The sequence below is a fragment of the Engraulis encrasicolus genome, chromosome 5 (genome assembly GCF_034702125.1).
Source record: "Engraulis encrasicolus isolate BLACKSEA-1 chromosome 5, IST_EnEncr_1.0, whole genome shotgun sequence".
Classification (NCBI taxonomy): Eukaryota; Metazoa; Chordata; class Actinopteri; order Clupeiformes; family Engraulidae; genus Engraulis; species Engraulis encrasicolus.
The window spans coordinates 34,276,538-34,289,895 of NC_085861.1; the positions used below are offsets into that span (position 1 = coordinate 34,276,538).

Consider the following 13,358-nt stretch of genomic DNA (forward strand, 5'->3'; position numbering starts at 1 on the left):
AGAGGTTAAAAACTGCAAATTCATGCAAAAAAATATTTGCAAATTTAACCAGAGATCACAGTGTAGCAGTAGTGCTGTTTGGTGACCGTCACTGAATCTGCACTGAACCACTAGCAACACCTGCATAAAGCTGGATGGATGTAGCCAGACCATGCCTTCCAAGTGATGCAACGCCTTTGGGAGCAATCGGGAGTTCCACCCACTTTGTCAGGAAGCAATTCACTTTGAGCAGCTTCAAATGCCCTGGTTTTCAAGGCAGTGATGTGGTTTAAGCAGAGACGTTCTATTGGGACTAAGAAAATGTTTGGTTTAAACTTCGGCACAGCCTTTTCTGGCCTCGACCAGTATTGGAGTCAGGGTAAACAGGTTATTTTGGAAACATTATTCGTTATCTTCTTGGTCAGACGAACATCTCGGTGCAAGATTTGACAGTCAATGATAATCAGGCAAGATTGGCTGTACAGATGTTCTTTGCCTTGCTGAGAGGAACTTACAAGCTTACAGCTTTGGCTTCTCCTTTGTCGCCTGTGTCTCGGAGGGAATTCATCTTGGTAGGTTGCTTGGTTCTTTGCACTTGCATTTATTTCAGGTCTGGCTGCTTGTTCACTAACTAGCAGTAGTGCACCATCTCTTCCCCTCCGACGTTCTCGTCAATCTTTGCACAGATTGAGTTCATAAACTTACTTGCGTGTGCGCCGAACATTTAAGGGGGCAACATGTTAACATTATTCTTGGCTTACACCATACTTAATGAGGTGGATTGCCAAACAAAGTCTCTCCCCCATCAGCATGTGCTTCCCTCATGTCAGCTTGTGCCAGGTACTTGGTAGGCTCTTGCTTCCAATTCTCTCTAGTGGTGGATGTTGCAGTCAAGTATTTGCACATTTCTATTCCTTCTAGGGCCCGTCTGACATCCAACCGCGAGGTCAGAGTTGCCGTTTTGTGTCCCCCCGTTCCTTCCTGTCTACTCGTGGTGACTTGTCGCCCCTGCAATCTGTCTGTGTACTCTGCTACTTCACTGTTTGCATGTTGGGGTGCCAACTTGTGTTCTTAGTGAGTTTGTTTATTTCTGTCTAAGGGATGTAAGTGTGTGTCACATAGTGAATTATATAATCTAGTTGTCTGCACCTGTCCTTACCCACACCTTTAACAAATGCACTACTCTGTTATTTTGTGTTACTGCCCTGAAGACGGCACTCATGCCGTTACGCGTGGGCCTTGTTTTTAAATTTTCCATGTAGGACTTGTCAAGTTAAGAAAGACATTTTAAGTTGGAGTGCCTTAGTCAGAGAATTTATTCTCATTCTTGAACCTGGATGCACAATACATTGGACTGAAGAGCACCCAAACCAAAGAAATCAACAAACCATCTGAATAAGAGCACGCCATACTCTACAAACTTCCAGGAAACATAGAATTAGAACTAGCACATTTTCTGAGGACCACATTTGTTTGGGTGCAATTTGTGACCTGTGCGGTGAACTTGCAATATTTCTGTTCAGCCAAAGAACTATGAACACCAGTGAGAGGGAGAGCAAGGAGAGGGCGAGTGAGAGAGTGATGAGAGGATGGGACGAAGCCACATGTACAAAGAAAATAGAACAATCCACTGACCTAGCCACAGATGACCTAGGTCAGAGGATTGTTCTTTTTTCTGTGTAGATTTGTGGTCTCGCTCCATCCTCTCGTCTCTCTCTCATCCGCCCCCTCGTACCTCTCCCATGCACTGGTCTATTCATGATCTTCAGCTGAACAGAAATATTTTAAGTTCACCGCAGCTTCAACATTTGGGTCGGACTGTTCCACTGACCAGTAGTGCAACAACAATACCCATGTCAGCGTCAACTGCTACCAGAAAATAACTGACCAAACTAACTTCATGTCCTCTTTTCTTAGTCCATGTGGAAAAGTGTCTGCTAAATACTATCTTGAAAACAGTTGGAAGGGACGGCATAGCATGGCAGCTCTTATCATGAAACAAGGACCTAATTGACCAAGTAAAGGGGACCTTATCTATAATGTTTATACAGGCCCACTTTATGTTTTGTGTATTGTTTTGCTTCTAGGCTTTTTTGTGGAGTACGTCAAGAAAATTACCTCTGGTGTAAACCCTGTAAATCAAACAACTACTGTAGCATAACAAGGCATGCTAAGGCCGGACCTGGAAATGCAGCTCATGCTTTTCCCAGGTTCATCTGAAAATGAGACTGTCATCAAGATAAACTTAAAGGAAACAGCTGTTTTTTGTAATTGGGGACTTAATTCTGATCTAAACTGCAGTATACTGTACTATTCATCCATGGCTCTTCTGTATGATTTGGAGCCCTCCGGGACAAATTAGGTTGCACAATATCCACAAAATGCCATACAAGGACAGTTGACAGGGCATTGGTTTGCAGGTGCTAAATCAATTATTTAGGACAGAGACATAAACCAAGACAAACAAACAAACACTAATAGGCTATAGACAATTCGTTTGTTTTTAATTTGTCCATGTAGGACTTTGAGGAACTTTGATTTTGTCACAGGGGGAACCCTTAAAAGTTTTTAGAAATACTTTCCCTCTTAACTGAATGGTCTTGGAGGAACTGCCATAAATGTTACTATGCTTGATACACATCTATCCTCGACGGCATCCTCATATTCCTTGACATAATTGCTTTGGTTGGAATGGCTGACAGAAGAAGAGAAGTAAATGAAGGTATGTAAGGTAGAAGAAGATAAAGAAACTGCATTTATATAGCGCCTTTCCACATCTTCAAGCAATAAAAGTGCTGTACATTGTATGCTTCACATTCACCCTTTCACTCTCACATGCATACACATACACATCACACCAGGGTTAAGCATCTTGCTCCTGAGCTCCTGACTGAGTTGTAGACAAAGGAGTGATTAAAAGTATTATGTGAGAGTGGTTCCCGCAAACACTACCCTGTGTCAAATGCCTTCCCCTTTAACCACTTCACTGGTAAGCCACTTTGGATGAAAGAAACATTCAGTTGAAGTTGGGCTACAGCTGGGTTGATTTCAGGTTAAGCATTTTGACCAGAGCAAGGTTTATAGATGGGGTTTCCGTTTTAGTGGTGTACTGCCTAGCTGTGGGCAAGTTCACTGTTCGAGTGTTAGTTCACTGTATAACATTTGGTTTCTGTACTTATTAGGTTAAGAACTCGCAAATCCCAGAATGCTACTGTAATGACCCTTTACACTACCATATAAGATGCCCAAAAACATAAATCTTATAAAGTGATTAATATACACTATGTCTATAAGTCTTACATAACCCATGAACCCATGTCCTGGTTTTCATGGATCATGTCCAAATGCATGGCATAATGGTCTATATTCTATATAAGAAACACACAATCACATGCATGTCCATGTGATACAAATGTATTTGATAATGATTTATATTCTACATAAAAATACCATACCATATGAGACTTTGCAACATACAGTATACAGGTTTCTATTCTTTTTATGTAGGCCAAACCACAGTTGATTGCATGTCAATGTGTGTGGCAGGATGTGAGCATTGAGCAACTTGCTGTTGGCACGCGTCTCGCACATGCAGAAAACCCTGGTTTCCTTCAAATCATGTGACAGTATCGAAATGAATTTCTTGACTTACTCAGCAGTATTGAGTCAGTCACCCTTAAGAATACTGAGAACAAACCAATGCCCAACTGAGAACTCAGTAATACCCACACATTTACTTTTGGTTTCATTGCTGCCCACAGCGGCGAGGCATCGTGTAAGGCGTCCTGCACCCAGTTGTCTTGTTCTCGAGTCTAGGGTCTGTTTGGAGGGTGAAGTCAGCTTTGGAACAGGAGACTTAGTGCGTTTCACAGAATTTGTGGGTACAGTACAGTGCACTTGGAGGAACCTGTGATGATGGCTTCATCTCTCTCCTTGCACATCCAGTGTCCAGTGTGTTTATCTGACTTTGTGGATCCGGTGAGTCTGCCTTGTCAACACTCCTACTGTCGTCAATGCATCACCGGTCACGCCAACGTCAGCCTCGGACCAAGCCAGTGTCCTGAGTGCAGACAACCCTTCTCCATGGCGGACATCAGGCCCAACCGGGACCTCAGGAACATCATAGAATCTATCAGAAAAGCCCATGCCAGCTCGACCGGACGGGAGTCTCCAAAGGGGGATCTAATGTGTGAAGAACATGATGAGAAGAGGAAACTGTTTTGTGAGACGGACCAGAAGCTGATTTGTGTCATTTGTAAGGAACAGGAGAAACATCAGGGACACACTTTCGCACCAGTGAAAGAAGCATCTGAGAAAAGCAAGGTATGATGAATTGTGTGTGTGTGTGTGTGTGTGTGTGTGTGTGTGTGTGTGTGTGTGTGTGTGTGTGTGTGTGTGTGTGTGTGTGTGTGTGTGTGTCTGTATATGATTGTGGGTGTCCATTCCATTTTGTATTTTCATAACAGTCGCAGTAAGTATGCTGATGCCATGGTTGGTTGCAGGGTGTGGTGGAAAGAGTTCTGGGCTTTATGTGTAAAGAGAATAAAGCTCTTGAGGACCTTATCACACGACAGCTTGGTGAGATATCTAAATGTGAGGTAAGGACAAAATAACACACAGACAGAAGAAATATTTTGTAACAACTGACAGAGCGAGAATATACTGTTAAAACCTGTTAACCGGTTTTGTACATTGATTCTGGAACATTTGTGCGTGGGTTTCAATAATTGCAGGAAAAATATAACAGGCTTAAGACACATATATCTGCACAGTTTGAGACATTGCATGAGTTTCTAAGGAAGAAAGAGGAGGATATGAAGAAGGAACTGGAAGAAAAGAGGAAGAAATCTGTGACGGCTATGCAGGAAAAGCTGGCAGACATCCAGGCAAAAGCAGCCGATGGCAGAGAGAGGGAGGTTATCCTGCAGAACACCTTTACGATTCCCAGACCCGACCACTTCCTGCAGGTCAGACCAGAACGCACATGCACACGCACACGCACACGCACACGCATATAGCGCATTTGCATATACGGTAGTATTTGAAGGTAGGGTGCGCACATCCACAGGTAGTTGTCCAGGTGCCAGACAAAAAGTAGTAGGTAGTGTGATGAAGCGGTCTGCACACTGTGTATTAACTCTAATAATACTTTATTTCATTTAAACATATGGCAACGTTTCGATCCAACAGAGGGATCTTCCTCAGACCTGAGGAAGATCCCTCTGTTGGATCGAAACGTTGCCATAAGTTTAAATGAAATAAAGTATTTTTTGAGTTAATACACAGTGTGCAGACCGCTTCATCACACTACCATATACGGTAGTATGGTACCAAAACAAACAACATTGCCATATTTAGGTTTGGCCTTCGGGCACACAATCCTACCACTTTGTTTTTTTGGTGGCTCTTACAAATGTCTAAACTTATTTAGATGTTTATGTTTATTTGTAAATAAACTCAAATAGGCTAGATCACATGCACTGTATTTTTATATGACATGTTGTATTGCCTTTTAACCCCTTACAACCGGCTGTAGCATCTGTGCGTACAGTATTGACAATTCTGTTTCAGTTTTTTTCTCAATGGGAAGTCATGTCACCGATCTTGAAAGCTGTAACAATCCACCTTTTAAAGAGGAAAACCGTTTTTTGTTGTTGTTGTTGTTGTTGTTGTTGTTGTTGCAATTATAACATTGTGTTACTCACCCCTGTAACTTGTGTGTCATTTTGAACTCTGCCGAAGATACTGAATGCTGTTTGGTCATATCCATGGAACGACTTCCAATGTGCAATGTTTTGCAGGCACACAATATGTTGTTTTTAAGCACAGAATATGTTGTTTGTGACGGGACGTCACATCCGCCTTCACAAGACTTTCAAAAACTGTATTACCTGCGAAACCGAGAAGTTTCCAAACAAGCAATGCACCTACGCGTTATGAGTCATAGCGTAGCGTAATTCTTAAATTAAATAAATAAATAAAAAATTGTGCCTGCAAAACATTGCCCATTGGAAGTTATTTCATGGATATGACCAAACCGAATATCTTCGGCAGAGCTCCAAATGACACACAAGTTACAAGGGTGAGTAGAACACAATGTTATAATGTGGAACTAAGGGTTACATTGCAAAAAAGGTTTTCCCCTTGAAGGTAATGTCTTCCTATGTTCTCACTGCGAATCTTTTCTCATTGTCAATATTGTGTGTGTGTGTGTGTGTGTGTGTGTGTGTGTGTGTGTGTGTGTGTGTGTGTGTGTGTGTGTGTGTGTGGCTAGTGGTGGCAAGAAATAGATTTTGCAGGGACAGAGGATAAGAAAGAGGAGCAAGATGGACAGACAAAGTAAGTTCATGGGTGCCTCCGAAATTCCCAACTGGCAAAAAAACAGGAAAGCGCCTATGTAGAACATCCAAATACCCTAGTAAGCTTTCAACCAAGTCAAGTCAAGTCAAGTCAAGTCAAGTTGGTTTTATTGTCAATTTCTTTACATGCACTGGTCATACAAAGAATTTGAAATTACATTTCTTGCTTTCCCATGCAGACATAGACTAATCTAGGTAAGACATAGACAGTATAGACATAGACAGTACTCATACATGGACATAAGACAGTATGGACATAGACAGTGCTCATACAGCACAAACAAAAAAATGACTTTCTATATCTGGTCATATTTGCAGTACTCCGCGAGAGTTCGACAACTGTTCGGCCATTGGTCATTAGTGCCATCAGGGGTAGTCTCCCAGCAACCGATCTGGTTCAAAGGTTCTGAAAATGATGGTGCTGTAGTACGTCCGATATGTGCTTACTAGTGGCTGGCTTTCTACAAGCTGAACAGGGCGCCGAGTGGTAGCCACTGGTAAGGAGCGAGTGCCTGCCACAGGTTTCTGATGCACCCTATAGACTAAACATGAGCATGTCACGCCAATTATTATCACAGCACGTTGTGTGTTTAATGGGATTGTGGCAGACACTTTCATGTATAGGTACGTCACAAACAATAGAAAATAATTGGCTATTTATTTAATGCCCAATTCAGGCCTGGACTGGAGAGAACAAAACGGCCCGGGCATTTTTTTGCTCAGACCGGCCCCACATACCCGTAATTAGCGGAGCAACGCCATTAAATTGACATAACTAATGTCTTCTGACAGGAAAAAACCCTATCTGTCAGGTACCAGAAAAACCCACCATACTTGCAGTGACTTGTTCACGTTCAATTGTTTATTTAAACTTAATATCCACATTCATATTTATTGGTAGCCAGGTGTAGAGAAATCCTGCACACTGTCCATTCCACCATCAAACTTTTTCTGAAGAAGGTCGAATGACCGAAATGTTGAATTAAAGTTTGTTGGTGGAATGGACAGTGTGCAGGATTTCTTTACACTTGAATCACAACCCCACCAGCCCAACCACAGAGGTGTGCAAAAGCGCCCTCTTGAAATATTTATTGGTAGTAACAATAATGTGCGTAGTGGCTACTCACTGGCTACTCTACAGAATCACCCACAGCACCATTCTACCACAAATACAGCAATTAGCACATGCCAGTGAATATTTTGGCCTTAAAAATGAGCAGAATTTACTGGAGGAATAAGATGAAGTCTCAGGAATTAACCATAAAGTTTAACATTAATCTCCATGTAGCCTATCAAAACAAATCTAGGCCTATATATGTATCACATAGACTATATAGAGCATAGGCATATACTTAGAAATCTCCAATGGTACACATTCAACTTGGAGAAGGAAAACCAAATTAATGAAATACAGTGCATTTTCTCTGAGACTTTTTCTTCCTCAGGATATAAAAGCACACCTCTGTTTCTATGTGTCATTGTTGTCGTAATGTACATGGCAACTGAATATCATGTATACCATTCGGAAGAGGAGAATGTAAGCTTTCGAATGGTACCCCACATGTCCCAGTTCACAACCATGATGTCTATACAAACATGCATCAAAGAGTGTGTGGGGAAAAAACGATGTTTTGTTGAACCGCTATTTGCGATTTCATGGGCGCGCTACGCGCTTTTTGCGGGCTAGAGTCTCTATTATATCTTAGGGGGCACCTGGGCTGGCATATCATATTTCTGGCAAATGCCACCCCCTGCCACTCCTTAGAACCGCCCTGTCCGAGGGCCGTGAAAATGACATCGTGGGCCGCCGGTCTCTTGTAAAAAAAAAAAAAATGAAAAGAGGGGCGTCGGCCCACCGGGAAAATGCGGTATGCCATACTGTCAGTCCAGCCCTGGCCCAATTACCCAAATGCAGACCTTCTTTGACGTCACTGTAGAGCAAGAAGATGGGATAATCAGGCTAATTGCTACATGGTCAACCACAATTGTGTAGCCTCTTACTGCAGATGGGGTCGCCGGCGGGCCTTATTACTCTTCGCTGAAAATACTCAATTACTTTATAACAACATTGCTATAACACTATTGAGAGCCTTAAGTAGAAGATTAAGACATAGCCATTATAATTTTGGTGACAGTAAGGTTATATCATAGGCTCTGCACTAAGGGGTTAATTGAACTCCTGAGATATATAGTGATGTAAACTTGTGTGGTAGCTTAAAGATGTGCCTCTCAACGTCATTTAATTAATATTGCCGTGTTCCCAATTGTTATTGAATGTGTTACGCGTTGGTCCTGTTTTAAAAAACGTTCTGGTTGCTTTGTTTCAAGACGTTTTTGCAAGCTGGCAAGGTGGCTTGTGGAGAAACGAGAGGGTGTTCCGTGTTTCTCGTGGAAATGCGTCTCTGATTGGCTCACTCCTCCTGCTCTCAAAGAAACGCGTCTCTGATTGGCTCAGTCCTCCAGTTCTTGGAGAGAATGTAATGGGAAACAGAGTCGCCACTTCCCCGGGTGGTACTGCACTATAGGGGCGCCAACGGAGGCGTGCAGGCTCCATTCAGGGCTGTGCTCTTTCGACAGCGACCCCTAGGCGAGCTGCTGGCACGGAGCAACCGGAGTGAGCAGGCTTTATGTATGAGGCTTTGTGCTGTGTGTGTACCTGAGAGTAGCAACCAGCTGATAGCTAAGCTAAGCTATGTTTCGGGCCACCAGACGTTGCTTGTTTTGAAAACAAGCAGAAAAAAATTACTCGACATGTTTTTAGATAAATGGGTCAATATAAACCTTTGTGGGCAACGCCTTCTTTCGACGTGACGAAACACAGAAAGGCTTTCGTGATTCGCTCGTTTCTCTGCATTATTTATGTAAATTGGGAAACACCGGGAAACACAGCCAGGAGAGTTGACGCACCGCTATGAGAGTCTTGCAAGTGAGTTTAACTTGGGGTGACCGTCCGATCTTCGAAAGGAGTGAGTAAAACTGAGTTTTATCGGAAGTTGGCCTTTAAAAAAGGCAATGTCAAGGTTTTAAAGGTTTCTTGAATGCTGTATTGATTAGAGATGCACCGGATCCAAGATCCGGTTCCGGATCCGGCAGGATAATAGGGGTTTTCACAGTATCCGGGTCTGGCAGGATCTTAAGCAGTGGATACAGTATCCGGCAGTTACCTAAAAATCAGGATCTGGTGCATCTCTAGCCTAGGCTTTTCAGTCTGTCTTTCACAACCCCAATCGCTGCATGGAGTGAAAGCCCTTTGGAAGCAGCCGTTGTAGGCAGTGTGGCAGTAAGCCAATTAGTCTAAAATTAGTTATAAAACGTAATAAAAAGGGCCCACGTGTGCGAGTAGGCTACAGTGTATGTGTTTCAACCCTTTCGTAGGATCCGGTTCCGGATCTGGATCCGGCAGGATCTTAAGCAGTGGATCCGGTATCCGGCAGGATCCTAAAAATCAGGATTCGGTGCATCTCTAGTATTGATTACAGGGCTTTGAACCGGTTCAAGGAACGAAAACGAAAACCGGGAACTTTTTGTATTTTACAGGGAACAGAAACGAAACCGGAAACTTTATTATTTTTTATGTTCTGGAACGGGAACACTTATTAAAAAATAATGGTAACCGGTTAATACCGTTCTTCAAACAAGACGAAAAAGTAATTATTTTCCTGCGCACCTTACCATGACGGCTGAGATTCACGTCCTGTGTGACATCAGACATTCTCTGACTGAATGGAGAGAGAGCTGTGAATTACAAAGTCTCCACTCCACATCTTAAATAAGACAAACCACTGTCATACAAAAGGGCAGAGTTTCCATTGCATCATTGTATGACATTGCAGAGAAGTGCCTTTGAAGCGCACTGAGAATGTTCTACGTTATTGTGCATCCATGACCGCTTATATATGCACAAACTCACAATGTCCCTCCCGTGACCCAAGTCAGCGTGGAGCGTGCATTTTCATCATTAAGGTTTATTTTCCGCTTCTCCGCTTAGGTCATCCCTGAATGACAAAATTCTGGAGGATATTCTTTTCATCCACTTGGATAAACAGTTTGGATTGTAGGCTGACTCATTCGCACTTCCATCTTTCTTGGTTAATTAATTTCAGTTAGGCCTATCAGATGACAGGAACGAAATTAACCGTTCCGGGAACAATATTTTTTTGTTCTAACTGGTTCGTGAACGTCAATTTATTGGTGGAACTCATAACCGGAAACATTATAATTCCGTTTCTGTTCGGAACGGAACGTTTGGAAAAAAATAACGGTTCAAAGCCCTGATTGATTATGCTATTTTGATTACGTTGTATTGAAATGCTAATTTGTATTTTTCTTTTGCTAGGCCAGAGGAAGTTGATGCTTGTGGCAGGTACAGGTCACAGGCCAAGGACCTGGTGGTGATTCGCGACTGCCTGTCTATGGGCCCCTATGAGACCCACATGGCCTACTGTGTGTGGAGGGAGGTGCTGCAGAAAATCCAACCAGGTGAGAACAGAACACATACACAGTATACAAGTTTTGAAAACTTACTGTATATTGTTAGCCTGATAAACCAGCCTAAATTTGAGATTGAATGTGTAATGTAGTCTGGCCCCAATGAATAGTACATCCGAAGATTGTTGATGAGAACAAACCATTGTCTTTCAAACCGTGCCTGTGCCTATAGGCTGGCGCTCTGACCAATCAGTGCTATTTTTCTCGTTGATGTCCTTCCCCAACGTTGCGAGCTTCGTCGTCCCTCCCTCAAAACCCCGCCCGCTTTGATTCAAAACAAATCTCTGCGTTGTGATAGGTTTGCCAGATTGTTGGCAAGCCTGTCAGGCCACTAAAACGATGCGAGGCCAGACCACTCGCAGCCAAAAAAAATTGTCGTTGAGCGGGTGGCGCTGGTTTACTAGGCTAGTATATTGTGGATTTACGGATTTTACTGATACAGCAGTTGCATAATGATATTGTTAAATGTTTACATTGTTCTGCTGGGGTTCCGTATCCCTCTGTCCGATGCTAATCCACAACGGGGGGCTTTTCACTGAATGCATACTTGTGTTTTGCCTCCTCCTCCTGCCAATTCAATTATATTGAATGTGTGTGTGTGTGTGTGTGTGTGTGTGTGTGTGTGTGTGTGTGTGTGTGTGTGTGTGTGTGTGTGTGTGTGTGTAATGTTCCCCAGGCCCTGCACGTGTCAGCATTAAAGACCTAGGAGACTCCTTTCTCAGATGTTCTCCTGATGGTCACAGCATCCGCCGGAGAACCAGGTCAGGCTTTATTCACAAAAACTACAACCCCAGTTCCAGCACCAACCAGACCTTCCAGACCGGCAGACACTACTGCGAACTGGAGGTTGGGGGCAAGACAGACTGGAGCATTGGAGTAAAGGCAGAGTCTACAAAAGGTTCTCCACTTCATCTGCCAGAGAAGGAAATACAGCTCCACCTTAAGAAGGGCGACTTTGTCTTCACCCATGATGGTGTGGAGTCTCCTGTCTCAGACCTCAACACTGACAAACCTCCCAGGAGAATTGGCCTGTACCTGGACTGTGATGGTCAACAGGTGTCCTTCTATGACGCGGACACCATGACTCTGATAGCCTCGTCCTTCTGTAGTTTCCTTCAGCCGTGTTCCATCTCTGTGTGCCCAGGTCTCTACATGGAGGGCAAAAACAGGGACCCCCTCACATTCTACTGGCACTGATGTAGAGAATAGAATAGGATTTACAATCCTTTACATTGTTTTCATTTCAACCTCATTATGATAAAAAAATAATTTTAATCCAAATTTGAACAGAAAAAACACATCACGTGTGGAATTATTTTGAACTGTCTTACATTTCTCTCTGCCTATTCAATATTATCCTACAAATGTTCTCCAATGTGGTTACATTGAATACAACTTCATCCACTTAATAAAAATATTAAAATAACATATTGTGTAGCATCATTATTAATAATTATTTAGACTGTGCATACACTTAGGTAAGGCAAGGCAAGTTCATTTGTATAGCGCATTTCATACTCAGATGCAATTCAATATGCTTCACAAAAATAAGTAAAAAGAAAGGAAACAAGAAAGAATTAGAGTCAAAAATTAAAACATTAAGATAAAACATTAAAGAAAAGTAAAAACACATCATTTAGAGCTGGTAAGGGAAGGCTTCTGAGAACAGCTTTATCTTGAGTCTAAATTTAAAACTATCAATAGTGGATGCATTTCTACATAATCTGGAAGCTGGTTTCAAAGCTTTGCAGCATAGGAGCTACAGGCTGCCTCTCCATACTTTGTTTTGACCTTTGGATTAACCAACAAGTTATAGTGACCTAGTTGGTGCATGTAGCTGAAACATATCCAGTAGGTAGCAAGGTCCGATCTCATTTAATAATTTAAACACAAGAAGTAATGCCAATTCTGTAGCTCACTGGAAGCCAATGCAGTAATCTCAGAATTGGAGTAATGTGGTCAATCTTCTTTGTTTCTTTGTTCGTAGCAATGATAGAGTGATTTCAGAGGGGCGCAGTCATTGGGAGACAGAGATAAGTAGAGTTGGGTATCATCCGCATAGCTATGGTTATTTATTGAGTTATGATAATTTGTCTGAGTGGCAGGATATAGATTGAATAATAGTCCTCGTCTTGGGCCTGCCGTCATGCACAGTTGAGGCATACATGCAATCTTCTTGTGAGCTGTAGACTACTGTGTCAAAATGACAATGGGAGTTACCCAAGTTACTTAGGTATGTTGTTGGGAACAGCTGACTGAAGATGCAGCTCTAGAGCTTTAGACAAACCAGTCAATAAATATAATGTCAGAACTCCCTAAATATAAAAAGTTACATTAAAAAGGAAAATCTTGTATCAATAGCACACTGAATGCTTGCTGTTACTGCCCCCCAAACAAACCCTCCAGAAAAACTCATGCAGACAGTGGCTTTTCATAGTTTGCATAACCAGTGTTTCTCAAAGTGTGGTCTGGGGACCACTGCTGGTCCGCGACAGAGCTCAGGTGGTCCACAAGTGGATTTCTACTTTTCCA

General features: G+C 42.5%; 1 protein-coding gene across 2 annotated transcripts; it reads left to right on the forward strand.

Annotated features, from left to right (window-relative positions):
- The first annotated feature begins 330 nt into the window (after positions 1-330).
- On the forward strand, positions 331-12,220 carry LOC134448497 (nuclear factor 7, brain-like). 2 transcript variants are annotated; one of them, XM_063198165.1, is made up of 6 exons: positions 3,708-4,302; positions 4,482-4,577; positions 4,713-4,946; positions 6,254-6,318; positions 10,675-10,817; positions 11,503-12,220. In XM_063198165.1, exons 1-6 carry the CDS (start codon positions 3,892-3,894, stop codon positions 12,021-12,023), a joined length of 1,470 nt encoding a protein of 489 aa, XP_063054235.1. In that variant the 5' UTR covers positions 3,708-3,891; the 3' UTR covers positions 12,024-12,220. The 2 variants fall into 2 exon arrangements, with proteins under 2 accessions (XP_063054236.1, XP_063054235.1); XM_063198166.1 differs by lacking the exons at positions 4,482-4,577; positions 4,713-4,946 and adding an exon at positions 331-551 and having other exon boundaries at positions 3,925-4,302.
- Positions 12,221-13,358: the final 1,138 nt, after the last annotated feature.